Source organism: Hyla sarda, chromosome 8 (assembly GCF_029499605.1).
Source record: "Hyla sarda isolate aHylSar1 chromosome 8, aHylSar1.hap1, whole genome shotgun sequence".
Taxonomy (NCBI): domain Eukaryota; kingdom Metazoa; phylum Chordata; class Amphibia; order Anura; family Hylidae; genus Hyla; species Hyla sarda.
Window position 1 is genome coordinate 224,037,753 of NC_079196.1, and position 27,873 is coordinate 224,065,625.

At 47.1% G+C, this 27,873-nt stretch overlaps 1 protein-coding gene across 2 annotated transcripts; it reads right to left on the reverse strand.

Annotated features, from left to right (window-relative positions):
- Window positions 1–4,161: 4,161 nt before the first annotated feature.
- Window positions 4,162–27,233, reverse strand: LOC130284398 (E3 ubiquitin/ISG15 ligase TRIM25-like). Of its 2 annotated transcripts, none has more exons than XM_056534708.1 (4): window positions 27,060–27,233; window positions 18,431–18,518; window positions 15,308–15,402; window positions 4,162–6,728 (listed from the first exon to the last, which is right to left on the reverse strand). In XM_056534708.1, the coding sequence occupies exon 4, from the start codon at window positions 6,725–6,727 to the stop codon at window positions 4,889–4,891; it is 1,839 nt and encodes a 612-aa protein (XP_056390683.1). In that variant the 5' UTR covers window position 6,728; window positions 15,308–15,402; window positions 18,431–18,518; window positions 27,060–27,233; the 3' UTR covers window positions 4,162–4,888. The 2 variants fall into 2 exon arrangements, with proteins under 2 accessions (XP_056390683.1, XP_056390682.1); XM_056534707.1 differs by having other exon boundaries at window positions 27,028–27,233.
- Window positions 27,234–27,873: the final 640 nt, after the last annotated feature.

Sequence of the window (27,873 nt, forward strand, 5' to 3'; positions counted from 1 at the left end):
AGACTTGGGATGTGATTCGCGAGCGGGCGCGTCCCGCTATGCGAATCGCATCCCCACCGGCAGTGTCAGTGCAGCGCTCCCGGTCAGCGGGTCTGACCGAGGTGCTGCAGAGAGAGGAACGCCGCGAGCGCTCCGGGGAGGAGCAGGGACCCGGAGCGCTCGGCGTAACAGTACCCCCCCCTTAGGTCTCCCCCTCTTTTTGTCCGGATCTCGCTCCACATGGGACGAGGACATTGGGAGCGAATGTAGAGTCTCCTTCTGGAGGACAGTGAAGTCCCGGGTATGCTCATCAACGGCAGGCAGTTCAGAAGGAATGGGAAAGGGGGGCAGAGGGTGAAGCTTGGCACAGGGCAGAGTGTTACCAGGACGGGGGCTATGAGGAGGCACGGCATAGTCCTGATAGGCCTTGGGGAGACCAGGTATAGGGGGAGACACTGAGGTTTGACAGACGGGACTGGGGGCAGACGTGAGGCATCTTTTGTGGCAAGAAGCACCCCAGCTCTTGATCTCCCCGGTGGTCCAATCAAGGGTAGGAGAGTGGCGTTGGAGCCATGGCAGACCAAGGAGGACTTCAGAGGTGCAGTCGGGCAAAACAAAAAGTAAAATTTTTTCGTGATGCAGTCCAATGCTCATGAGCATGGGTTCTGTGCGGTCACGCACAGTGCAGTCCAATTTCACTCTGTTGACCGAGGAAATGTAGAGCGGCTTGGCGAGACGGGTCCCAGGGATGTTGAACTTATTAACAAAAGAGGCCAAAATGAAATTTCCCGCAGAACCAGAGTCCAAGAAGGCCACAGCTGAGAAGGAGGAGTTGGCAGAAGGAGAAATCCGTACGGGCACAGTGAGACGTGGAGAAGCAGACTTCAGACCAAGAGACGTCACTCCCACGTGAGCTGGGTGCGTGCGTGCGTTTCCCAGACATGGAAGACGAATAGGGCAATCCACCAAGAAATGTTCGGTACTAGCACAGTACAGACATAAATTTTTATCTCTGCGGCGAGTCCTCTCTTCATGGGTCAGGCGAGACCGATCCACTTGCATAGCCTCCTCGGCGGGAGGCACAGGGGTAGATTGCAAAGGATACTGTGAGAGAGGTGCCCAGAGATCAAGGTCTTTTTCCTGGCGGAGCTCCTGGTGTCTTTCAGAAAAACGCATGTCAATGCGGGTGGCCAAATGGATAAGTTCATGCAGGTTGGCAGGAATTTCTCGTGCGGCCAGCACATCTTTGATGTTACTGGATAGGCCTTTTTTAAAGGTCGCGCAGAGGGCCTCGTTGTTCCAAGATAGTTTTGAGGCGAGGGTACGAAATTGGATGGCGTATTCGCCTACAGAAGAATTTCCCTGGACCAGGTTCAGCAAGGCAGTTTCGGCAGAAGAAGCTCGGGCTGGTTCCTCGAAGACACTACGAACCTCAATGAAGAAGGACTGTACAGTGACCGGATCATTGCGGTCCCAGAGCGGTGTGGCCCATGACAAGGCCTTCCCAGACAGGAGACTGACCACGAAAGCCACCTTCGACCATTCTGTAGGAAATTGGTCCGACAACATCTCCAAATGTAGGGAACATTGTAACAGGAAACCACGGCAAAGTCTAGAGTCCCCATTAAATTTGTCCGGCAGGGACAAGCGGAGGCCAGGAGCGGGCACTCGCTGCGAAGGAGGTGCAGGAGCTGGCGGAGGAGATGGTTGCTGCTGTAGCTGTGGCAGAAGTTGCTGTAGCATGGCGGTCAACTGCGACAGCTGCTGTCCTTGTTGGGCGAACTGTTGTCCAAGTTGCTCTATTTGTTGAGACTGCTGGGCGACCACCGTGGTAAGGTCAGCGACAACTGGCAGCGGGACCTCAGCGGGATCCATGGCCGGATCTACTGTTAGGATTCGGCAGGCTGGATGTGGATCCTCTGTGTCAGCGAGGGATTGGCGTGGACCGTGTCGGTGGACCGGTTCCAGGTTGCTACTGGTATTCACCAGAGCCTGCCGCAAAGCGGGATGGTCTTGCTGCGGTGGTAGCAACCAGGTCGTATCCACCGGCAACGGCTCAACCTCGCTGACTGCTGAGAAGGCGTGGGACAGAAGGACTAGGCAGAGGCAAGGTCAGACGTAGCAGAAGGTCGGGGCAGGCAGCAAGGTTCGTAGTCAATAGCAATAGCAAGAGGTCAGGTACACTGGTAAGGCAAACACTGTAAACGCTTTCTCTGGCACAAAGGCAACAAGATCCGGCAAGGAAGTGAACGGGAAGTGAGGTTAAATAGACAGGGAGCAAGTGGAGGCTAATTAGACTGATTGGGCCAGGCACCAATCATTGGTGCACTGGCCCTTTAAATCTTAGAGAGCTGGCGCGCGCGCCCTAAGGAGCAGAGCCGCGCGCGCCAGGAAGAGACAGCCGGGGACCGGGACAGGTGAGAGACTTGGGATGCGATTCGCGAGCAGGCGCGTCCCGCTATGCGAATCGCATCCCCACCGGCAGTGTCAGTACAGCGCTCCCGGTCAGCGGGTCTGACCGGGGCGCTGCAGAGAGAGGAACGCCACGAGCGCTCCGGGGAGGAGCAGGGACCCGGAGCGCTCGGCGTAACACTTTTGTTTACATTTCTTTACACAAAAAATTACCATACATTTTAGGGTAAAATGAGCGATGTCGTTACAAAGTACAATTGGTCGTGCATTTTAGAAGGTGGGGACGAAAAAACTAACACACATAAATAAAATTGACCTGGTCCTTAAGGTTAAAATGGGCTGTGTCCTTAAGGTGATAAAGTCCTCTATGGGGACTTATATAGTGTAAATTTAAAAAAAAATTTTTTTTTTTTTTTATATAAATAGGCCCACCCCCTAATAAAAATTGAAAACACCTCCTTTTCCCATTTTACTAATTAAAACACACATTTGGTAGCACCGCGTGCAGAAATGTCCGAATTATTCAAATATAATGTTTATGAGCCCAGAGGGTTAATAGTCTAAAGTGGGGAAGCTCAGTTAAAGCAAAACATACGTAGGGGTCTGCATACTTTGGTAAGGCTTGTGTACATGATAGATGCTAGGATCTTTTTTCTCAATTTCTCATCTTTTGTCTAGTAAACTACAGTTCACAACATAATAAAATAAGCCTCATACATCCTTGTTTACAGAAAAATAAGAAAGTTATAGGAGTCAGCAATATTAAGTGTACTGATTTTGTCCTAACAATAGTAAAGCATGCAAGCGTGGGTATTATTTTAATTGTATTGACTAGAGATGAGCGAACTTACAGTAAATTCGATTCGTCACAAACTTCTCAGCTTGGCAGTTGATGACTTTTCCTGCATAAATAAGTTCAGCATTCAGGTGCTCCGGTGGGCGGACTCTTTCCTAGGACTGTATCCACCTTTTCCAGCCCACGGGAGCACCTGAAAGCTGAACTTATTTATGCAGGAAAAGTCATCAACTGCCGAGCCGAGAAGTTCGTGACGAATCGAATTTACTGTAAGTTCGCTCATCTCTAGTATTGACCCACAGAACAAAGAGAATACACCACTTTTACCGTAAAATGCACTGAGTAAAAACAAATTTTTTTTGTTTCACCGTACATATTATGGAAGATGAGTTGAATAGCGATGATACATTTATTGGCTAACTGAGAGAATATAGATTAAAACTTTCCAGACCTTTTAGGTCCCTTCATCAGGCATGTTAACATATCTGATGAAGGGACCTAAGAGGTCTGGAAAGCTTGCAATTTACATTCTCTCAGTTAGCCAATAAAGGTATAATCACTACTCCACTTATCTCCTAGATTTCTTAGGCTAACATGGTACAAACTCTAATCTGATTCGTACATTTTTTGGTAAAATGTAACATGTCTTACAAAGAACAATTGGTCACGCAAAAAGCAAGCCATCATATAGGTCTGTAGATGGAAAAATAAGAGTTATGCCATCTAAAAGGTGGGAAGGAAAAAAGGAAATGCAAAAATGAATGTGTCCTGGGGACGGGATAGCTTGAATTTTAGGCTCCCATATGACATGCTAACAGATCATGACTAAGGACCAGTAGTCCGAAACACATTCTGTGGTTGTTAAAGCCGATTACAAGATGGACATTATTGTGCTACACAAATAAGTTTTACTGTAAGATAGTGCCGTCTGACTCCTTTCAAAGTAACCTTAAACTGTGATATTGAAAAGGAACACAATGTGACAAAAAAAACATTAGCCAAGGAATTTTTTTATTCTTTTGTATCACTATTCCAAGTTTGACACAGAATGGAATACAAAAAAAAAAACAACCAAAACAAACAACTATGACTCCTCATCCTACACAATCTTACTGTTTGCTGATATAGGACATTGCTGCGCAGCTCGCTGTTTGCAGCCTCCAACTCTTTATAGCAGAGCTCAGCTGCGCTTCACAGCTCTGACAGCAGATTATTTCTGGGACAACAGAATAACTAAAAATCTAACCTGGTGACAAACAGGGCTGCATGGGACTCTATGCGACAGCCTGATGGGCCTCACCCATGTAAGGGTGCGTTCACACCAGTTTGTCAATACGGGGACGAGATCCGGCTAGGGGGAGTGAAAACCGGACGCTCTCGTACCCCAGCCTGCATCTCATTCATTTGAATGAGCAGACCGGAGTCAGATACTGACTCTGGTCGGCTCATTTTTGCCCTGTATATCCCGTATACCACGGTTTTAGGTCCAGTCACAAAACCGGATACGGGGCAAAAATGAGCCGACAAAAGTCACTATCTGACTCTGGTCAGCTCATCCAAATGAGATGTGGGCTAAGGTACGGGAGTGCCCAGTTTTCACTCCAGCCCCAGCAGGATCCGGTCCCCGTATTAACTAAATGTGGTGTGAACCCAGCTTAACACGGATATCCTGGTATAGTAAGAGTGAGGATTGCAGCATCCTCAGGTTGTTATTGTGAGAGAAGCTCCATTATAAACACCGAAGAGTGCATGTAGGGGTTCAGTGAAGGAGGCGGTGAAAGTGTGTACATGTCTGATGCGGTCAGACATCTCATAGAAGGACAGACGCCCGGCCTCGTAGTCTAAGAAGACTCCAAATGTTGAACACATTGGCTCTAAATCTAAAGTTTTACTGACATTGTTATGTATCACTGAGAAGCATTCTAGTTCCTCGGCAGCGATGCCCCAGGATTTATCATTCTGTCCAATACCACACCTATCTCCTTTCCTTCTTATACTGGGATAGGACATTCCAAAATCACATCTTCCTATCTGGTTCCACTCTACCTCCCAGAAATGCCTTCCTGAGGAGAGGCTACATCTGCCTAACACCTGTGCGAAATCTATAAACCGTAATGGTGATTTAATTTTTTTCTGTCTTCCTACTTCTCTTACTGTTTTCATATCTTCTGATACCTCCAAGTACGCTTCAGCAGTGGCCACATCCAGCAATATGTCTGAAACCTGAAACCCAAGCTCTGATGGAACATTGGTGATAATATCCAACATAGATCGGTGTATGGTCAGTGAGATGAGAATCTCATCCAGGTCATCAGCCGTCTCATCCAGAGCATCAGTCGTCCCACCCAGGTCATCAGACGTCCCATCCAGGTCATCAGACGTCTCATCCAGGTCATCAAACGTAACATCCAGGTCAACAGACGTCTCATCCAGGTCATCAGATGTCTCATCCAGATTATCGATCTTATGAAAGTCACTGACTAGAGCGGCTTCTTCTGCTGCCATGCTCTTAGCACTACAGGCCACTCCATGCCCTGATTCTTGTATGACCATGTTTTCGTCAGTTCTTTTACTCCACACTTTGGTGTCAGACACCTGAACATCAGAATTATCCAGAGACTTGATCTTTTGACTATCTCCCTCGGTGTCCGCACCATCTCCATGATCACATGCTGGAGTGTAATTTTCTTGTAAGAATCTTATTGGGTCAGTGACATGACACATCTCCTCTAGGCGACGCATCTTCCTGAACAGCTTGTCCTCCTCTATTTCCAGCTTCCTGACCAGAACAGATATCTGGGACACAATTTTCTTCTCCTGTCTCGAGATCTCCCTCATCGCCTTCATTTCAGCCTTTTCCAGTTGCTTCTTAATGTCTAGAAAGAGCTTAATGATGTTCCTCCTCTTATCTGAGGCCTTCTTCTGCATATTCTTCTGATGGTCGTGCAGATTCTGGACTCTTGTCTGAATTTCTGCTTTTCGTGAGTTTAGCTCCTCCAGATTTTTATGTAGTCTCTTCTTCTTCTTTTTAGAAGCCTCCTCCAGAAGTTCCACCTGGTGTCCCCCGTGCTTCCCAACCAGACAACAAGACACACACAGACAGGCTGCATCCTGTGGACAATAATACTCCAGAACCTTCTTGTGGATGGGACATTTTTTGTTGTCAAAGGAGCCGGTTGGTTCTGCTAATTTATGATCCATGGTCTTGTTGTGGACTTTCAGGTGGGCATCACATAGAGAGTTCTCGCACTGCAGACAGGATTTCACAGCTGCTACAGGAGATTTTACACAGTAGGAACAGAAGAATCTGCTCTCCTCCACTATATTACCCAACTTCTTGTTCTGCTCCAGGGTCGGACGCTCCGGATATTCTTCTCTGCAGTCAGGACAGGTGTAACCTCCAGAGCCGTCCTGTGTATTCAGCACTTGAACTATACACGAGCGGCAGAAGTTGTGTCCACATCTCAGGGAGACGGGATCCGTATAGATGCTCAGGCAGATGGAGCAGTTCTGCTCATCCCTTAGATCACTAGAAGCCATTCTGCAATGAGTAAAAGTAGAAATGTATTAGCTTAAGGACTGCACGATAACTTCCCATGATACATGTGCACTTAGTTCCTAAGGTTAAAAAAGTCCAGAGTGCATCAAGATCAACCTAAAAACCTTATAAGGGTGACGCCAATTGCCCCATACTAGGGAGAAAATTTCCTTTTTGACTGCAAATATGGCAACAGAATAAATCCCTGGATCAATGTTTTGTCCCTACAAATCTAGTATCTATAATCTGAAATGTTATAACTCTCCAGAAATGTATCCTGATGTCTTTTATTGAGTTCATCATGACCATTTTCTCTGGCAGAGAGTCCCATAGTCACACTGCTTTTATAAAGAACCCCCATCTGTGCTGGTGTAGAAATCTTCTTTCCTATAGGAGTAGAGGATGCCCCCTTGTTATAGATACAGTCCTGGGTATAAATAGATCATGGGATCATGTACTGCCCCCTGATATATTTACACATAGTCATTAGGTCGCCCCTATGCCTTCTTTTTTCTAAACTAAATAACCCCAATTCTGATAATACTGTAGTCCTCTCATTCCCCATATTACCCTGGTTGCCATCTTTGAACCCTCTCCAGCTCCACTATATCTTTCTTGTACGCTGGTGCCCAGTACTGTACACAGTATTCTATGTGTGGTCTGACTAGTGATTTATACAGGGGTAGAATTATTTCCTTATCGCGGGCATCTATGCCCCTATTGACGCACCCCATGATTTTATTTGCCTTGGCAGCAGCTGCCCGGCACTGGTCACTACAGCTAAATTTACTGTTAACAAAGACTCCTAAGTCCTTTTCCACGTCAGTCATCCCAAGTGTTCTCCCATTTAATACATAATCCCAGCCTGGATTTTTCCTCCCCATGTGCAGAACCTTACATTTATCAGTGTTGGACCTCATCTGCCACTTCCCAGCCCAAGCTTCCAACTCCAGATCCATGTGTAACAGTGCACTGTCCTCTATAGTGTTATCTACTATACACAGTGCACTGTCCTCTACTGTGTTCTCCACTATATACATTGCACTGACCTGTTATTTCCTTTATACAGTGAACTGTCCTCTATTGTAATATCTACTATACACAGTGCTCTATCCTCTATTGTGTTATCTACTATACACAGTGCTCTGTCCTCTATTGTGTTAACTACTATACACAATGCTCTGTCCTTTATTGTGTTAACTATTATACATAGTGCTCTGGCCTCTGTGTTATCTACTCTACACAGTGCACTGTTCTCTATTGTGTTATCTGCTATACACAGTGCACTGTCCTCTATCGTGTTATCTACTATACACAGTGCACTGTTCTCTATTGTGTTATCTACTATACATAGTGGTCTGTCCTCTATTGTGTTACCTACTATACACAGTGAACTGTCCTCTATTGTGTTACCTACTATACACAGTGAACTGTCCTCTATTGTGTTATCTACTGTACACAGTGCTCTGTCCTCTATTGTGTTAACTACTATACACAGAGCACTGTTCTCTATTGTGTTATCTACTATACAGTGTTCTGTCCTCTATTGTGTTATCTACTATACACAGTGTATTGCCCTCAATTTTGTTATCTACTATACACAGTGCACTGTTCTCTATTGTGTTATCTAGTATACACAGCGCACTGTCCTCTACAGAGCTTGGTATCAGTGCACTCTACAGAACTTAGTATCAGCTGCAAAGATTGATAATTTACAATACAATCCCTTCACAAGGTCATTAAAGGTGTTCTCCACTGCTTTAACCTTCTTGGGGCAGTTAGGTAGTACTGTGGCTATATGTTATTACCCCTTTGTTTCCTGCTGGTAACGCTACTGTAGTTGGGTTATTTTTTACCTTATTTTCAAACCCGGAAGCTGGTTACTTCATTAGTTTGCTGGCTTTTTTCGACCACTGTTTTTTTTCAGTCGCCGACGTCTTTCCATCGCTACGTCACCCTGCAGGGTGTTGTGTTGGAGGCCGGTGCATTGCCGTAGAATGAGATTTGCCATAGAATGAGATGGTCCGCCTCCATCACATCCTATTGGCTCACTCTTGTCACGTGACATATTTAAACGTCACGCATCGATGCGCACAGCAGTGTCAGTTTGGCTATCACAGGGAGAGGATCTCCTCTCCCTGTGATAGCTGAAGCTGCACGGAGCTCTCATGGCCTCTGTGGCCCGACAGAAGTTCACACATGTACGCAGCTCATACGGCTGGCTCATATACATTTACTGTTGATCCACAGCGCTATCGGTATCCCGATGCCCGATGGCGCTGTCATCAGTGTGCGTCCCCGCGAGCGCCCCACGCCCGCAGCTCTACTCCCCGTCCCCCGCAGCTCTACTCCCCTTCCCGTTAACGCTCAGGGAGCGGGGAACAGAAAGTAGAGCATCGGGCGCAGGTTACGTTATTCGCGTAGTGCTGCGCATGCGCAGTACTACTTTACCTGCGCCCGATTCTCTACTTTCTGTTCCCCGCTCCCTGAGCGTTAACGGGAAGGGGAGTAGAGCTGCGGGCGTGGGGCGCTCGCGGGGACCCACACTGATGACAGCGCCATCGGGCATAGGAATCCCCATAGCGCTGTGGATCGCTCCCTGAGCGTTAACAGGGGACGGGGAGTAGAGCTGCGGAGGACGGGGAGTAGAGCTGCGGGGGACGGGGAGTAGAGCTGCGGGCGTGGGGCGCTCGCGGGGACGCACACTGATGACAGCGCCATCGGGATCCCGATAGCGCTGTGGATCAACAGTACATGTAATAATAGAGTAAGTGTATATGAGCTGCGTACATGCCAAACTGACACTGCTGTGCGCATCGATGCGTGACGTTTAAATATGTCACGTGACAAGAGTGAGCCAATAGGATGCGATGGAGGCGGACCAGGGATGTGGAATTTCTATCGCCCGACGCCCCGGACTAGCAGTTTTGGGCGCCAGGCAGGTGAATTTGTCCAGCACCTTAGCCCGGCTTCGGGCAAGCAGGGCCGGACCTGACAAGTGCGGCGGATCTGCAGTCTGTATGGAGCGGGCAGGAGTCGGGAGCCCGCTCCATACAGACTGCAGATCTGAAGCAGAGTAGGGGAGATGAGAAGCTGTGTATGTCTTCTCTCCCCTGCTCTGCAGACGTGCGGGGGGAGATGAGGGGTCGTGGCTTATTTCTCCCCGTGCAGACCTGCGTCCTCTGGCTTCACTCCCCCCAGCTGTAGCTTCGGAGAGCTGAGGGGAGGAGGCGCGTCTGCACGGGGAGATGCTTGCGGCGCTCTGTATGGGACAGAGCACAAGGCATTAAGATGGAGGGGGAGAGGGATAATGGCGGGGGGGGGGGGGGGAGTAATAAAGCACAAGGCATTGAAATTTTATGTCTTGTGCTTTATTACTCCCCTCTCCCCTTCCATCTTAATCCCCTTGCACCATTCCCCCCTTCCTCTGATCCCCCTTTTGCCATATCCGATAATAATGGCACAAGGGGATTAATATGGAGGGGGGAAAATGACAAAAGGGAATCAGAGGGAGGGGGGAATAATGACACAAGGGGATTAATATGGAGGAGGGGGGGGTTGATTATCCCCCCCCCCCCATCTTAATCCCCTTGAGCTATTATTATCCGATATGGCAAAAGGGGATCAGAGGGAGGGGGGAATTATCAACCCCCTCCCCCTTCCATATTAATCCCCCTGTATCATTATTCCCCCTCCTCCATCTTAATCCCCTTGTTCCATATTGGATAATAATGGCACAAGGGGATAAAGATGGAGGGGGAATAATGGTAAAAGGGAATCAGAGGGAGGTGGGAATTGTGGGACAGGAGGAGTAAGACGGAGGGGGAATAATAGCACAAGGGGATTAAGATGGAGATGGGATGCATTAGTATAAAGGTAAGAACACGCCTATTGTATGCGGGTACCCCTCGCTCGCAAGTTCCGCGTGAGGGGGTACCCGTGGACATACTTTCAGGCCTTGGAGGTACGGTCGCCGAAAAGGTTGAGAACCACTGGTCTAAAGGGACATGTGAATGCAGGGGGGCGATCCACTATGGAGGTAGCCGGAGGACTTACCTCTGCTTCCTTCTGTCCCGGCTCTGTCATTGATAGATCCTGGCTGGACCAGGCTTTATCAATGGATCACAGAGCACACAGATTAATAGAGTTCAATAGAATCTATTCATCTGTCTGAGGAATCTAATGATTCCTCATAAGTCTAATAAAGTGTAAAAGTTTTAATAAAAGTTTGAAAGACACCCAGTGGTCTTCAAACGGTGCCCCTCCAGATGTTACAAAACTACAATTCCCAGCATGCCAGGACAGCCGTTGGCTGTCCGGGCATGCTGGGAGTTGTAGTTTTGCAACATCTGGAGGGCCACAGTTTGAAGACCGCTGCATTAACCCCTTCCATGTTAAAAGTTCAAATCACCCCCTTTTCCTATATAAAAACATGCAAACATAATAAAAATAAACATATTTGGTATCGCTTCGTGCGTAATTGTACAACCTATTAAAATATAACATTATGTATCCCGTACGGTAAATGTAATAGAAACACCAAACCACAGATTTGCAATTTTTATAATATCCCAGAAAAAAAAGTTAAAAAGCGATTAAAAAGTCAGATCAATGCCAAAATGGTACCGATACAAAAAACAGATTATGGTGCAAAAAAATGAGCCCTCATACAGCCTGGTATGCGGAAAAAAGATAAAGCTACAGGGGTTAAAAAATGGCAATTAAAAAAAATTAGAAAAAGTTCAGAATTAGTAAAACATGACGTAAACGATACAAATCTGGTATTGCTGTAAACAGGCGGCCAAAAGTATAAAACTAACATGTTACCTCAACCACAAGGTAAATGGCGCAGAAAAGAAAAACCACCAAATCTGCAAAATTATCTTTTACTATTTCAATTTCACTTCCCTAAATATATATATATATATATTTTGGTTCAGAGAATACGTTATTGAAAAATTAAAAGGTATCATTATAGTAGGTAGTTATGGCTATTATAGGGCGAGGAGGAAAAAATCAGAGCGTAAAAGCGAAAATTGGCCCGGACAAGTGGATCGTCATGAGGGACAAGTAGATTTTGCTCCATTTTCGTCCCGTGGACAAGTAGTTTTTTATAAAATTTCCACACCCCTGCGGACCATCTCATTCTATGGCAAATCTCATTCTACGGCAATGCACCGGCCTGCCCCACGCTCCGTACGTGCCCGCCTCCCGTGCTGATGAATATTCCACCGTCATAATCGCAGTCCTCCTTCCTTTCAGCTTCTTATAAGCTGATCACTGATTGAGCTGCTCGCGGCGAATCGGCTCCATTGTTGGGCGCATGCTCAGTTCGTCCTCGGTCGGGAGGGTCATCTGCGCATGTGCCATTGTGTTTTCAGCTTCGGGACTGACGCGCTGGGGTATTGTTAACACTCCCGAAGGTTTGCTAGGCGCTCTCTGGCAGATGACTCTCCCGACCGAGGACGAACTGAGCATGCGCCCAACAACGGAGCCGATTCGCCGCGAGCAGCCCAATCAGCAATCAGCTTATAAGAAGCTGAAAGAAAGGAAGTCCGCGATTATGACGGTGGAATATTCATCAGCGTGGGAGGCAGGCACGTACGGAGCGTGGGGCAGGCCAGCCTCCAACACAACACCCTGCAGGGTGACGTAGCGATGGAATGATGGCAGCGGCTGAAAAAAAAACAGTGGTCGAAAAAAGCCAGCAAACTAATGAAGTAACCAGCTTCCGGGTTTAAAAATAAGGTAAAAAATAACCCAACTACAGTAGCGTTACCAGCAGGAAACAAAGGGGTAATAACATATAGCCACAGTACTATCTAACTGCCCCAAGAAGGTTAAAGCAGTGGAGAACCCCTTTAATGAATATATTAAATAAAATAGGGCCCAGAATTGACCCCTGTGGTCCCCACTAGTAACAGTCACCCAATTATGAACCATTAATAACCACCCTCTGTTTCCTATCACTGAGCCAGTTACTTACCCACTTGCACACATTTTCTCTCCCAATCCTTCTCATTTTATGTATCAATCTTTTATGTGGCACCGCATCAAATGCTTTGGAAAAATCCAGATACACGACATTCAGCGACTGCCCCTGGTCCAGTGTGGAGCTCACCTCCTCATAAAAGCGGATCAGGTTAGTTTGAAAGGACCGATCCCTCATAAACCCTTGCTGATATGGGGTCATACGTTTATTTTCATTGAGATACTCCAAAATAGCATCTCTTAGAAAACCCTCAAACAATTTACATACAACGGAGGTTAAACAAGAGGCCTGTAATTCCTGGACAGTTGTACTTTATAGGGTGACAGTGTATTGGAGTTATCTGGTGTGTATGCAGCAAGTGAAAGTAAAAATGAAAGCGCTGGCCCTTTAAAAAGTAATTATAGAAAGAGGGAGAAATTATACACTGGGATCAGGAAAAAGCGAGTATATTAAATACATTCTTCTGAACTGTGTTCAGAGGAAAATTAAATTCCAGGTGAAATGCAGCAGGATAAGGTAAACACCCCAGTACATGTCACCTGTCTAACCCAGGAAGAAGTACAGTGCCGCCTACAAGAAATCAAAATAGACAAATCACCAGGTTCAGATGGCCTTCACCCCAGGCTGGTAATATGTATTGAATGGGAAAACCCTGGGGACGGCTGACATGGAAAAGGACTTAGGGGTTTTAGTTAACAGTAAATGTAACTGTAGCGACCAGTGTCAGGCAGCTGCTGCCAAGGAAATAATTCTACCACTGTACAAATCACTAGTCAGACCACACATGGAATACTGTGTACAGTACTGGTCAGACCACACATGGAATACTGTGTACAGTACTGGTCAGACCACACATGGAATACTGTGTACAGTACTGGTCAGACCACATATGGAATACTGTGTACAGTACTAGTCAGACCACCCATGGAATACTGTGTACAGTACTAGTCAGACCACACGTGGAATACTGTGTACAGTACTGGTCAGACCACACATACAATACTGTGTACAGTACTGGTCAGACCACACATGGAATACTGTGTACAGTACTGGTCAGACCACACATGGAATACTGTGTACAGTACTGGTCAGACCACACATGGAATACTGTGTACAGTACTGGTCAGACCACACATGGAATACTGTGTACAGTACTGGTCAGACCACACATGGAATACTGTGTACAGTACTGGTCAGACCACACATGGAATACTGTGTACAGTACTGGTCAGACCACATATGGAATACTGTGTACAGTACTAGTCAGACGACCCATGGAATACTGTGTACAGTACTAGTCAGACCACCCATGGAATACTGTGTACAGTACTGGTCAGACCACACGTGGAATACTGTGTATAGTACTGGTCAGTTCACACATGGAATACTGTGTACAGTACTGGTCAGACCACACATGGAATACTGTGTACAGTACTGGTCAGACCACACATGGAATACTGTGTACTGTACTGGTCAGACCACACGTGGGATACTGTTTACAGTACTGGTCAGACCACACATAGAATACTGTGTACAGTACTGGTGAAGCCACAGATGGAATACTGTGTACAGTACTGGTCAGACCACACATGGAATACTGTGTACAGTACTGGTCAGACCACACATAGAATACTGTGTACAGTACTGGTCAGACCACACATGGAATACTGTGTACAGTACTGGTCAGACCACACATAGAATACTGTGTACAGTACTGGTCAGACCACACATGGAATACTGTGTACTGTACTGGTCAGACCACACGTGGGATACTGTTTACAGTACTGGTCAGACCACACATAGAATACTGTGTACAGTACTGGTGAAGCCACAGATGGAATAAAGTGTACAGTACTGCACTACTGGGCACAAGTGTACAAGAAAGATATTGTGGAGCTGGAAAGAGTTCAAAGACGGGCAACCAGGGTAATTAGGGGAATGGGAGGACTACAGTACCCAGAAAGATTATCAGAATTAGAGTTATTTCGAAAAAAGAAGGCTTAAGGGTGACCTAATAACTATGTATAAATATATCAGGGGACCGTACAGAGATCTCTCCCATGATCTATTTATACCTAGGACTGTATGTATAACAAGGGGGCATCCTCTATGTTTAGAGGAAAGAAGGTTTATACACCAACACAGAAGGGGATTCTTTACTGTAAGAGCAGTGAGACTGTGAAACTCTCTGCCAGAGGAAGTGATCATGGTGAAGCCCATTTCAGGAGCATAATAACATTACAAGTTATGGATACTAGATCTATAGGGACAGAACGTTCTCCAGGGATTTATTGTGATGCCATATTGGAGTCGGAAAGGATTTTTTTCCCCTGGTATGCTGCAATTTGCATCAGCCTCATAAGGGTTTTTTGCCTCTGGATCAACACAGTAGGGACACAATAGGGATTGAACATGACTCTGGCCTTTTTTCAACCGCAAGACCTTCCTAAGAGCAGTAGTGACCTTGTAATTCAGAGCAGCCAATCAGAACTGACCTATCACTACAGGAATTAAAAGTGGAATCTGATCGGTGGCTCCTCTGAGGCAGGTGACATACATGAGGCCATTGATGTACTTGGTCTGAACTCACTTTATCCTGTGGTCACTCAGTGTCCTCTCCGCTGTCTTCTCTCCAGCAGCCTCACTGCACTGCCTGCTCCACACTTCTTCCTGATCTAAGATGATCTGTCACATGAAAGATAAAAAGCCATCAATAGATACTTCACACTGATTAATAAAATCCAGATTTTCATGACATATAAAAAGGTACTCCGGTGAAAAACACATTTTTAATTTTTTTTTCTGTTTAACCCCTTAAGGACCGAGGGTTTTTCCGTTTTTGCATTTTCATTCTTTCCTCCTTGCCTTTAAAAAAATCATAACTCTTTAAATTTTGCACCTAAAAATCCATATGATGGCTTATTTTTTGCGCCATCAATTCTACTTTGTAATGACGTCACTCATTTTGCCCAAAAATCTACGGCGAAATGGAAAAAAAAAATCATTGTGAGACAAAATTGAAAAAAAAAATACGCTGCTTTGTAACTTTTGGGGGCTTCCGTTTCTACACAGTAAATTTTTCGGTAAAAATGACACCTTATCTTTATTCTGTAGGTCCATACGATTAAAATGATCCCCTACTTATTATATAGGTTTGATTCTGTCGTATTTCTGGAAAAAATCATAACTACATGCAGGAAAATTAATACGTTTAAAATTGTCATCTTCAGACCCCTATAACTTTTTTATTTTTGCGCGTATGTGGCGGTATGAAGGCACATTTTTTGCGCCGTGATCTGAAGTTTTTAGCAGTACCATTTTTGCATTTATAGGACTTATTATTATTATTATAAAAAGTGACCAGAAATGCACTTTTTTGGACTTTGGAATTTTTTTGCGCGTAATTCGGACATTTCCGCACGCAGCGATACCATATATGTTTATTTTTATTTACACTGTGGTTTTTTTTATGGGAAAAGGGGGGTGATTCAAACTTTTAATAGTGAAGGGGTTAAATGATCATTATTCACTTTTTTTTTTGCAGTGTTATAGCTGCACACACTGATCTTTTACATTGATCATTGTTATCCCATAGGGGGCTATAACACTGCACACACTGATTTATTACATTGATCATTGTTATCCCATAGGGGGCTATAACACTGCACACACTGATCTATTACATTTATCACTGGTTTCTCATAGGAAACCAGTGATCGATGATTCTGCCGCCTGAATGCTCATGTCTGGATCTCAGGCACTGAGCAGTCATTCGGCGATCGGACAGCGAGGAGGCAGGTAGGGATCCTCCTGTTGTCCTGTAAGCTGTTCGGGATGCCGCGATTTCGCCGCGGCTATCCCGAATAGCTCCCTGAGCTAACCGGCATGCTTTCACTTTAGACGCGGTGTTCAAAGTTGAAGGGTTAAAGGGTTAATAGCGCGCGATCAATGCTGCGCACTATTAGCCACGGGTCCCGGCCGTTGTTAAGAGGCCAGGCCCGACCCGCTTTGTTATAGATCGGGAGCGGACTCATGACGTAACGGTACGTCATGTGTCCTTAAGGGGTTAAATCAACTGGTACCGAATAGATTTGTAAATTACTTCTATTTAAAAATCTTAATTCCTTCAGTACTTATCAGCTGCTGTATGCTCCACAAGAAGTTCTTTTCTTTTTTAATTTATTTTCTGTCTGACCACAGTGCTCTCTGCTGACACCTGTCTGTCTCAGGAACTGTCAAGAGCAGGAAAGGTTTAATATGGGGATTTGCCTCTCCTATTGACAGTTCCTGACATGGACAGAGGTGTCAGCAGAGAGCACTGTGGTCAGACAGAAAAGAAATTCAAAAAGAAAATGTTTTTTCAGCGGAGTACCCAATTAGTTAGGGTCCAAGTGCAGAAACCCCCACCGGTAGGAGTACGAGCTGCACCCGGCATTACCGTTTACTCCCCGTCTCGTTTCGATCGTTGTTTCGTTGCTCCATTATAAATATATGGTACAGCGAGAAGACTGCTATGGGTGAGCAGCGATGCTGCACATTTCTCCTGGCTCATTCTCCTGAACAGTGGGGGATCTCAGCACTAATCAATACTTTTGCCATATCCCTATGACATGTAAAAAGTTTAAAGTGACTGTAACCATTAACCCCTTAAGGACCAAGCGTTTTTCAGTTTTTGGCACTTTCATTTTTTCCTCCTTACCTTTTAAAAATCATAACCCTTTCAATTTTGCACTTAAAAAAAACATATTATGGCTTTTTTTTGTGCCACCAATTCTACTTTGTAATTACATCAGTCATTTTACCCAAAAATCTACGGCGAAATGGAAAAAAAAAAATCATTGTACGACTAAATTGAAGACAAAACGCCATTTTGCTAATTTGGGGGACTTCCATTTCTACACAGTAAATGTTTTCGGTAAAAATTACACCTTCTCTTTATTCTGTAGGTCTATACGATTAAAATGATCCCCTACTTATATAGGTGATTTTGTCGGACTTCTGGAAAAAATCATAACTACATGCACAGAAATTAATACATTTAAAATTGTCATCTTCTGACCCCAATAACTTTTTTTTATTTTTTATGGGGCGGTGTGAGGGCTCATATTTTGCGTCGTGATCCGAAGTTTTTATTGGAACCATTTTTGTTTTGATCAGACGTTTTGATTACTTTTTATTCATTTTTTATGGTAAGAAAAGTGACGCTATTTTGGACTTTGGAATTTTTTTTTTTGCGCATATGCCATTGACTGTGCGGTTTAATTAATATATTTTTAGAGTTCGGAAGAGGTTAATGTGTGTGTTTTTTTTTTTTACACTTTTAGTCCCCTTAGGGGACTGTTAGGAGGAATCATTTGATTCCTCATATAGATCAATGTGGTTCTATAAAACCACAATGATCTGTGTGCTCTGCACTTGATTGATAAAGCCTGGTCCTGCCAGGCTTTATAATCATTCTCAGCGCAGGAGCCGGCATGGAAGGAGAGGTAAGCCCTCCGGCTACCTCAGCAGTGGATCCACACAATAGAGATTGAACATGACTCTGGTCTTTTTCCAACCTCAAGACCTTCCTAAGAGCAGTAGGGCCTTGTAGTCAGGAGCAGCCAATCAGAACTGACCTATCACTACAGGAATTAAAAGTGGAACCTGATCGGTGGCTCCTCTGAGGCAGGTGTCATACATGAGGCCATTGATTTGCTTGGTCTGAACTCACTTTATCCTGTGGTCACTCAGTGTCCCTCCTTCTCTCCAGCAGCCTCACTGCACTGCCTGCTCCACACTTCTTCCTGATCACAGATGATCTGTCACATGAAAGATAAAAAGCCATCATTAGACACTTCACATCGATTTAAAAAATCCAGATCAACATGACATTTAATGGTCATTGTCACTTCACAGGTACATATCAAACGTTTTAGTTAGTTAGGGTCCAAGTGCAGAAACCCCCACCGGTAGGAGAACGAGCTGCACCCGGCATTAATTTTTACTCCCCGTCTCGTTTCGATCGTTGTTTCGTTGCTCCATTATAAATCTATGGTACAGCGAGAAGACTGCTATGGGTGAGCAGCGATACTGCACACTTCTCCTGCCTCGTTCTCCTGAACAGTGGGGGATCTCAGCACTAAGACCCCGACTAATCAAAACTTTTGCCATATCCCTATGACATAAATAACTTTTGATATGTTATAAAGCATGCAAAAACTGTTAAAAGAAAATGTTTTGCAATGGCTTTCATCAGAAAAGCTACATCACCGCACCCAGCCTGTCACCTACTATATCACCGAACCCAGCCTGTCACCTACTATATCACCGCACCCAGCCTGTCGCCTACTATATCACCGCACCCAGCCTGTCGCCTACTATATCACCACACCAAGACTGTCACCTACTATATCACCGCACCCAGCCTGTCACCTACTATATCACCGCACCCAGCCTGTCACCTACTATATCACCGCACCCAGCCTGTCACCTACTATATCACCGCACCCAGCCTGTCACCTACTATATCACCGCACCCAGCCTGTCACCTACTATATCACCGCACCCAGCCTGTCACCTACTATATCACCGCACCCAGCCTGTCACCTACTATATCACTGCACCCAGCCTGTCACCTACTATATCACTGCACCCAGCCTGTCACCTACTACATCACCGCACCCAGCCTGTCACCTACTATATCACCGCACCCAGCCTGTCGCCTACTATATCACCGCACCCAGCCTGTCACCTACTATATCACCGCACCCAGCCTGTCACCTACTGTATCACTGCACCCAGCCTGTCACCTGCTATATCACTGCACCCAGCCTGTCACCTACTATATCACCGCACCCAGCTTATCATCTACTATATAACCGCACCCAGCCTGTCGCCTACTGTATCACTGCACCCAGCCTGTCACCTGCTATATCACTGCACCCAGCCTGTCACCTACTATATCACTGCACCCAGCCTGTCACCTACTATATCACTGCACCTAGCCTATCATCTACTATATAACCGCACCCAGCCTGTCGCCTACTATATCACCGCACCCAGCCTATCACCTACTATATCACCGCACTCAGCCTGTCACCTACTATATCACCGCACCCAGCCTGTCGCCTACTGTATCACTGCACCCAGCCTGTCGCCTACTATATCACCACACCCAGCAAGTCACTTACTATATAACTGCACCCAGCCTATCACCTACTATATCAACGCACCCAGCCTGTCACCTTCTATATCACCGCACCCCGCCTGTCACGTACTATATCACTGCACCCAGCCTGTTACCTGCTAGGCTGCTAAATCACATCACCCAGCCTGTCACCTGCTACATCACTGCACCTAGCCTGTCATCTGCTATATCACTGCACCCAGACTGTCACCTACTATATCACTGCACCCAGCCTGTCACCTGCTACATCACTGCACCTAGCCTGTCATCTGCTATATCACTGCACCCAGACTGTCACCTACTATATCACTGCACCCAGCCTGTCACCTACTATATCACTGCACCTAGCCTATCACCTACTATATCACCGCACCCAGCCTGTCACCTACTATATCACCGCACCCAGCCTGTCACCTACTATATCGCCGCACCCAGCCTGTCACCTACTATATCACCGCACCCAGCCTGTCACCTACTATATCACCGCACCCAGCCTGTCACCTACTATATCACTGCACCTAGCCTATCACCTACTATATCACCGCACCCAGCCTGTCACCTACTATATCACCGCACCCAGCCTGTCACCTACTATATCACCGCACCCAGCCTGTCACCTACTATATCACTGCACACAGCCTGTCACCTACTATATCACTGAACCCAGCCTGTCACCTGCTACATCACAGCAGCCAGCCTGTCAATTACTATATATCACCGCATCCCGCCTGTCACCTACTATATCACGGCACCCAGTCTGTCACTTGCTACTTCACTGCACCCAGCCTGTCACCTGCTCCATCACCGCACCCAGCCTGTCACCTGCTACACTCCCACACCCAGCCTGTCACCTGCTACATCACCGCACCCAGCCATTCTCCTGCTACATCACCGCACCCGACCTGTCACCTGCTACATCACTGCACCCAGCCTGTCACCTGCTACATCACCACATCCAGCCTGTCACCTGTAAGCTCAAGGTACCTAAGGGGGTCCAGTCTACAGGAGACAAGCTATCTACCGGTGGACCTATACACAGGGGGCAGATACCTACAGGTTGCCCTATATACAGGGGCAAGATACCTACATGTGGACCCTATATACAGGGGGCAAGATACCTACAGGTGCCCCTATATACAAGAGGCAAGACACCTTAGGTTGACCCTATATACATGGGGCAAGCTACCTAATGAAAGTATTTTGGGCAGTTAAAAACAAAACTGCTGAACAAAAAAGTGTTTTCAGCTGTGTGACCGCTGTTTTATATTAGTTGGAAATACCAATTATGTGTTTTTTTGCCTTTGCACGGCCAAAACAAAAGCGTGCACCTTATATTTATGGCAGTAACATAACAAAATTCATGCATGTATGAACAAAACAGTCTGGTAAATATTCAGTTTAAGAGAACTCAGTAAGTAAAAAGCATCCAAAAATACACAGTGGCCCTTATTTACTAAGAGTATTGTGTAGGTTTCTTTGTGTGTTTTAATTCCCTACAATTTATTTTCCACGGTATTTTTACACATGTTCTGATCTGTCGGGTTTTCCTCAGCTGAAATCCACCACATTTTCTGTGGAAACCTTAGTAAACATGTTTTTTGGTGAAAATGATGGGACCACGCCCCCTTTTCGGTAACCACACCCCTTTCCCGGTTTTCTTAGCAAAATGGTGAGTTAGTCGGGGGTTTTTTCAATTCTGGTGCAAATTCTGGGGCAGACAGAATTTCTGGCGCAATGCGACAGAATCTGGCGCACAACCCGACAAAACATGTCGGGTTTGCAATAGTAAATGAGGGCCAGTGTGAACATGGCCTTGGTGTGTGCTCACTATTACAGTGGGTGGGTGAGTGGGGGTGGAGTACACAGGAGAAACCAGTATATGAAGGACATAAAGAGGCAGTATCACTATTAGAGATGAGCGAACTTACAGCAAATTCGATTCGTCACGAACTTCTCGGCTCGGCAGTTGATGACTTTTCCTGCATAAATTATTTCAGCTTTCAGGTGCTCCGGTGGGCTGGAAAAGGTGGATACAGTCCTAGGAGACTCTTTCCTAGGACTGTATCCACCTTTTCCAGCCCACCGGAGCACCTGAAGGCTGAACTAATTTACGCAGGATAAGTCATCAACTGCCGAGCCGAGAAGTTCGTGACGAATCGAATTTACTGTAAGTTCGCTCATCTCTAATCACTATGTGTGTAGGAGTACATGAAGACCATGTGATTCCGTAAAGACCCTATTACATGGGCATGCGATCCTGTACATGACTGTATAAAGGGCCTTTATATGGTCACCACGCCCCCTCCCATAGACTTACATTGAGGGGCGCCATGACACCACGAGCGGGGCGTGGCTGCGACGTCATGAGCCTTCGGCTCTGCACCAGTCTCTCTAAACGAACACCAGGTGCAGCAGGGAGATCATGGGGGGTCTCAAGCTGGGGACCCCCAGGATATGATGTCTAGGGGTGGAGTACCCCTTTAATTTTGTCAATGTTGGCCGAACATCCTCTGTGTGACAATACACTGCATCAGTGGACATTTTTGTAGTGAAAAAAGCAAAACAAAAGCTGTGTAACCTCTCCAGCCCCCCTGTACCTGGGTAACATCATTCAAACCCCTAAAGTATTAAGATACACACAGCTCCAGCCGTCGCTGCACATTTCAGTTACAAGGGCAAATCTCACAGACCAATCAGATCATGCATAGGGAGTGGGTGGTAATTAGGGATCGACCGATATCGATTTTTTAGGGCCGATAGCGATAATCGGTGGAGGTTAGGGCCGATAGCCGATAACTTATACCGATATTCCGGTATAAGTTATCGGCTATTTATCCCCCCGCCGCTGCCACCCGCTTCTCTCCCTCTGCCTATCCTGGGGTCCTCCCGAGTCCTATCACCGCTACTTCCCCCCCCCCCCCCCACTGGCTAACAGGACGACAGGGGGGCCCCCACGATAATTGCCAGGACTGAAGAAACCTCTGATTCTGGTAACCCCTTACAGTCAAATCATGGACACAGGGGGTAAGGATGTGTGAGATTTATCAAAACCTGTGTAGGAGATCGGTGCAGTTGCCCATAGCAACCAGTTTGTTTAAAGGGGTACTCCACTGGAAAACTATTTTTTTTTTAATCAACTGGTGCCAGAAAGTTAAACAGTTTTGTAAATTACCTCTATTAAAAAAAAATCTTAATCCTTCCAGTACTTATCAGCTGCTGTAAACTACAGAGGAAGTTCTTTTCTTATTGAATTTCCTTTCTTTCTGGCCACAGTGCTCTCTGCTGACACCTCTGTCCATTTTAGGAACTGTCCAGAACAGGAGAGGTTTTCTATGGGGATTTGCTCCTATTCTGGACAGTTCCTAAAATGGACAGAGGTGTCAGCAGAGAGCACTGTGGTCAGACAGAAAGGAAATAAAATTAAAAAAAGACTTTCCTGTGGAACATACAGCAGCTAATAAGTACTGGAAGGATTAAGATTTTTATATAGAAGTAATTTACAAATCTGTAAAATTTTCTAGCACCAGTTGATTTAAAAAAATGTTTCCAGTGGAATATCCCTTTAATTAAAAAAAAAAATCTCAGAAAGATTAAAAAAAGCTATTTAATCGGTTGCTATGGGCAGCTGCATCAGTCTTTCTTAACACAGGTTTTGATAAATCTCCAGATCCTGGAGGCATTCTGAAGGGCCCCAGACCTGCTATGTGTGTACCCCTTGTATACAGCAGTGCCGAGGGCATAATGCTATAGTAATAGAGCAGTGTAGTATACAGTATTAATGATCAGAAGAAAAAATTATTTACCAAAAAAATATTTTTTCCATTAAATGTATTTTTTTATTGTACTAACAACAAAAAAAGATCAAACTGTGAATTTGTTATTGCTGTAATCGCACCAGCCCAGAGAACAGAATTATGATGGTATTTTTCCCACGCGGTGTATAGCGCAAATTTAACCCCCCCTCCCCCCCCACACACACAAAAAAATAGAAAATAAAGGCAAAATCCCATTAACTTCATTACCAGCCCCCTTCCCCCACTTATTATTTTTTTAAATAAATTATACCGGGCAGGAAGGGGTCACCTGACATTATACCGGGCAGGAAGGGGTCACCTGACATTATACCCGGGCAGGAAGGGGGTCACCTGACATTATACCGGGCAGGAAGGGGTCACCTGACATTATACCGGGCAGGAAGGGGTCACCTGACATTATACCGGGGCAGGAAGGGGTCACCTGACATTATACCGGGCAGGAACGGGTCACCTGACATTATACCCGGGCAGGAAGGGGTCACCTGACATTATACCCGGGCAGGAAGGGGGTCACCTGACATTATAACCGGGCAGGAAGGGGTCACCTGACATTATACCGGGGCAGGAAGGGGTCACCTGACATTATACCCGGGCAGGAAGGGGGTCACCTGACATTATAACCGGGCAGGAAGGGGTCACCTGACATTATACCGGGGCAGGAAGGGGGTCACCTGACATTATACCGGGCAGGAAGGGGTCACCTGACATTATACCGGGCAGGAAGGGGGTCACCTGACATTATACCGGGCAGGAAGGGGGTCACCTGACATTATACCGGGCAGGAAGGGGGTCACCTGACATTATACCGGGCAGGAAGGGGTCACCTGACATTATACCGGGCAGGAAGGGGGTCACCTGACATTATACCCGGGCAGGAAGGGGGTCACCTGACATTATACCCGGGCAGGAAGGGGGTCACCTGACATTATACCCGGGCAGGAAGGGGGTCACCTGACATTAAACCCGGGCAGGAAGGGGGTCACCTGACATTATACCCGGGCAGGAAGGGGTCACCTGGCATTATACCGGGCAGGAAGGGGTCACCTGGCATTATACCGGAGAGGAAGGGGTCACCTGACATTATACCGGACAGGAAGGGGTCACCTGACATTATACCGGGCAGGAAGGGGGTCACCTGACATTATACCGGGCAGGAAGGGGGTCACCTGACATTAAACCCGGGCAGGAAGGGGGTCACCTAACATTATACCCGGGCAGGAAGGGGTCACCTGGCATTATACCGGGCAGGAAGGGGTCACCTGGCATTATACCCGGGCAGGAAGGGGTCACCTGGCATTATACCGGAGAGGAAGGGGTCACCTGACATTATACCGGACAGGAAGGGGATCACCTGACATTATACCGGGCAGGAAGGGGTCACCTGACATTATACCGGACAGGAAGGGGTCACCTGACATTATACCGGGCAGGAAGGGGATCACCTGACATTATACCGGGCAGGAAGGGGATCACCTGACATTATACCCGGGCAGGAAGGGGTTACCTGACATTATACCCGGGCAGGAAAGGGGTCACATGACATTATACCGGACAGGAAGGGGATCACCTGACATTATACCGGACAGGAAGGGGATCACCTGACATTATATCGGGCAGGAAGGGGTCACCTGACATTATACCGGGCAGGAAGGGGGTCACCTGACATTATACCGGGCAGGAAGGGGTCACCTGACATTATACCGGACAGGAAGGGGATCACCTGACATTATACCGGACAGGAAGGGGATCACCTGACATTATATCGGGCAGGAAGGGGTCACCTGACATTATACCGGGCAGGAAGGGGTCACCTGACATTATACCGGGCAGGAAGGGGTCACCTGACATTATACCGGGGCAGGAAGGGGTCACCTGACATTATACCGGGCAGGAACGGGTCACCTGACATTATACCCGGGCAGGAAGGGGTCACCTGACATTATACCCGGGCAGGAAGGGGGTCACCTGACATTATAACCGGGCAGGAAGGGGTCACCTGACATTATACCGGGGCAGGAAGGGGTTACCTGACATTATACCGGGCAGGAAGGGGTCACCTGACATTATACCGGGCAGGAAGGGGTCACCTGACATTATACCGGGCAGGAAGGGGGTCACCTGACATTATACCGGGCAGGAAGGGGGTCACCTGACATTATACCGGGCAGGAAGGGGTTACCTGACATTATACCGGGCAGGAAGGGGGTCACCTGACATTATACCGGGCAGGAAGGGGTCACCTGACATTATACCGGGCAGGAAGGGGGTCACCTGACATTATACCCGGGCAGGAAGGGGGTCACCTGACATTATACCCGGGCAGGAAGGGGGTCACCTGACATTATACCCGGGCAGGAAGGGGGTCACCTGACATTAAACCCGGGCAGGAAGGGGGTCACCTGACATTATACCCGGGCAGGAAGGGGTCACCTGGCATTATACCGGGCAGGAAGGGGTCACCTGGCATTATACCGGAGAGGAAGGGGTCACCTGACATTATACCGGACAGGAAGGGGTCACCTGACATTATACCGGGCAGGAAGGGGGTCACCTGACATTATACCGGGCAGGAAGGGGGTCACCTGACATTATACCGGGCAGGAAGGGGGTCACCTGACATTATACCGGGCAGGAAGGGGGTCACCTGACATTATACCAGACAGGAAGGGAGTCACCTGACATTATACCGGACAGGAAGGGGGTCACCTGACATTATACCAGACAGGAAGGGGTCACCTGACAATATACCGGGCAGGAAAGGGTCACCTGACATTATACCGGGCAGGAAGGGGGTCACCTGACATTATACCGGGCAGGAAGGGGGTCACCTGACATTATACCAGACAGGAAGGGGTCACCTGACATTATACCGGGCAGGAAGGGGGTCACCTGACAATATACCGGGCAGGAAGGGGTCACCTGACATTATACCGGGCAGGAAGGGGGTCACCTGACATTATACCGGGCAGGAAGGGGGTCACCTGACATTATACCGGGCAGGAAGGGGTCACCTGACATTATACCGGGCAGGAAGGGGTCACCTGACATTATACCGGGCAGGAAGGGGGTCACCTGACATTATACCGGGGCAGGAAGGGGGTCACCTGACATTATACCGGGGCAGGAAGGGGGTCACCTGACATTATACCGGACAGGAACGGGTCACCTGACATTATACCGGGCAGGAAGGGGTCACCTGACATTATACCGGGCAGGAAGGGGGTCACCTGACATTATACCGGGCAGGAATCCTACTGATGTGTGTAGTGACACTGAGCTGCTGCAGAACCTCCCTCCCACAGCCGGATACACACAGTCAGCACTCACCGCCTCACAGCGGGACCTCGACCGCCACCTACCAGCGCCTGACAGGAAATGGCGGGCTCCCAACTCCCGCCACCGCGGTATATATACTGACTCCGCCCCCTCGCAACACGCGACAGCGCGTAACCCCAGGAGACTAGTAGGAAGGTCGGTGACTGGTGGCCGGCGGGCACGTGACTATTGACGATCACGTGACTGCCCGTGAGGAGGAGTGGAATCTATCCAGAGAATTTTAGAAGATATTGTCACGTGATCGCGCTGTGTCAGTCACGTGTGTTTCTCATACAACAGGTTGTAAATACATAGGGAGGAGTCATGTGACCTCAGCGTGCACAGCCTGCAGAGGATGCTGGGAGTAATAGTTCTGCTGGTGTTTCATTTGCAAAACTACAACTCCCAGCATGCCTGGGGATGCTGGGAGTTGTAGTTTTGCAACAGCTGGAGGTCTACAGTTTGAAGACTACTGTTCTAGGGGGATAAGCTAATAGAGGGATTGTAAATGAAAATTCCTTGAAGTCATGTGACCTGCTGTGGTTGTCAGGCCCCTCCCCTGCCAGGTACTGCTTTCTCCCTTGTTCACACTAGGAGAATCCAGCGCCAATTAATTACAATGGGTTTTGCGCTTACACGATGTAATTGTGCGTGAGTCATGTGCCCCGACCTACTGCTGTATATACCTGATGTGGAAGCAGGAAAATGGGCAAGCGTAAGGGTAGGTTACGCTGAGAATATCCAGGCGGGCATTGAGAGTAGGCGGCGGCGCTGCTATCAATCGTCTCTGTGACGGCTCGGACCTGCGCTGACCCCATTGACGGCAATGCAATTCTTAGTGTGAACTGGCCTTAAAGG

Bases quoted from the DNA above. Each gene is read 5' to 3' on its own strand.
- LOC130284398 (XM_056534708.1), bottom strand. From the start codon at position 6,727: ATGGCTTCTAGTGATCTAAGGGATGAGCAGAACTGCTCCATCTGCCTG.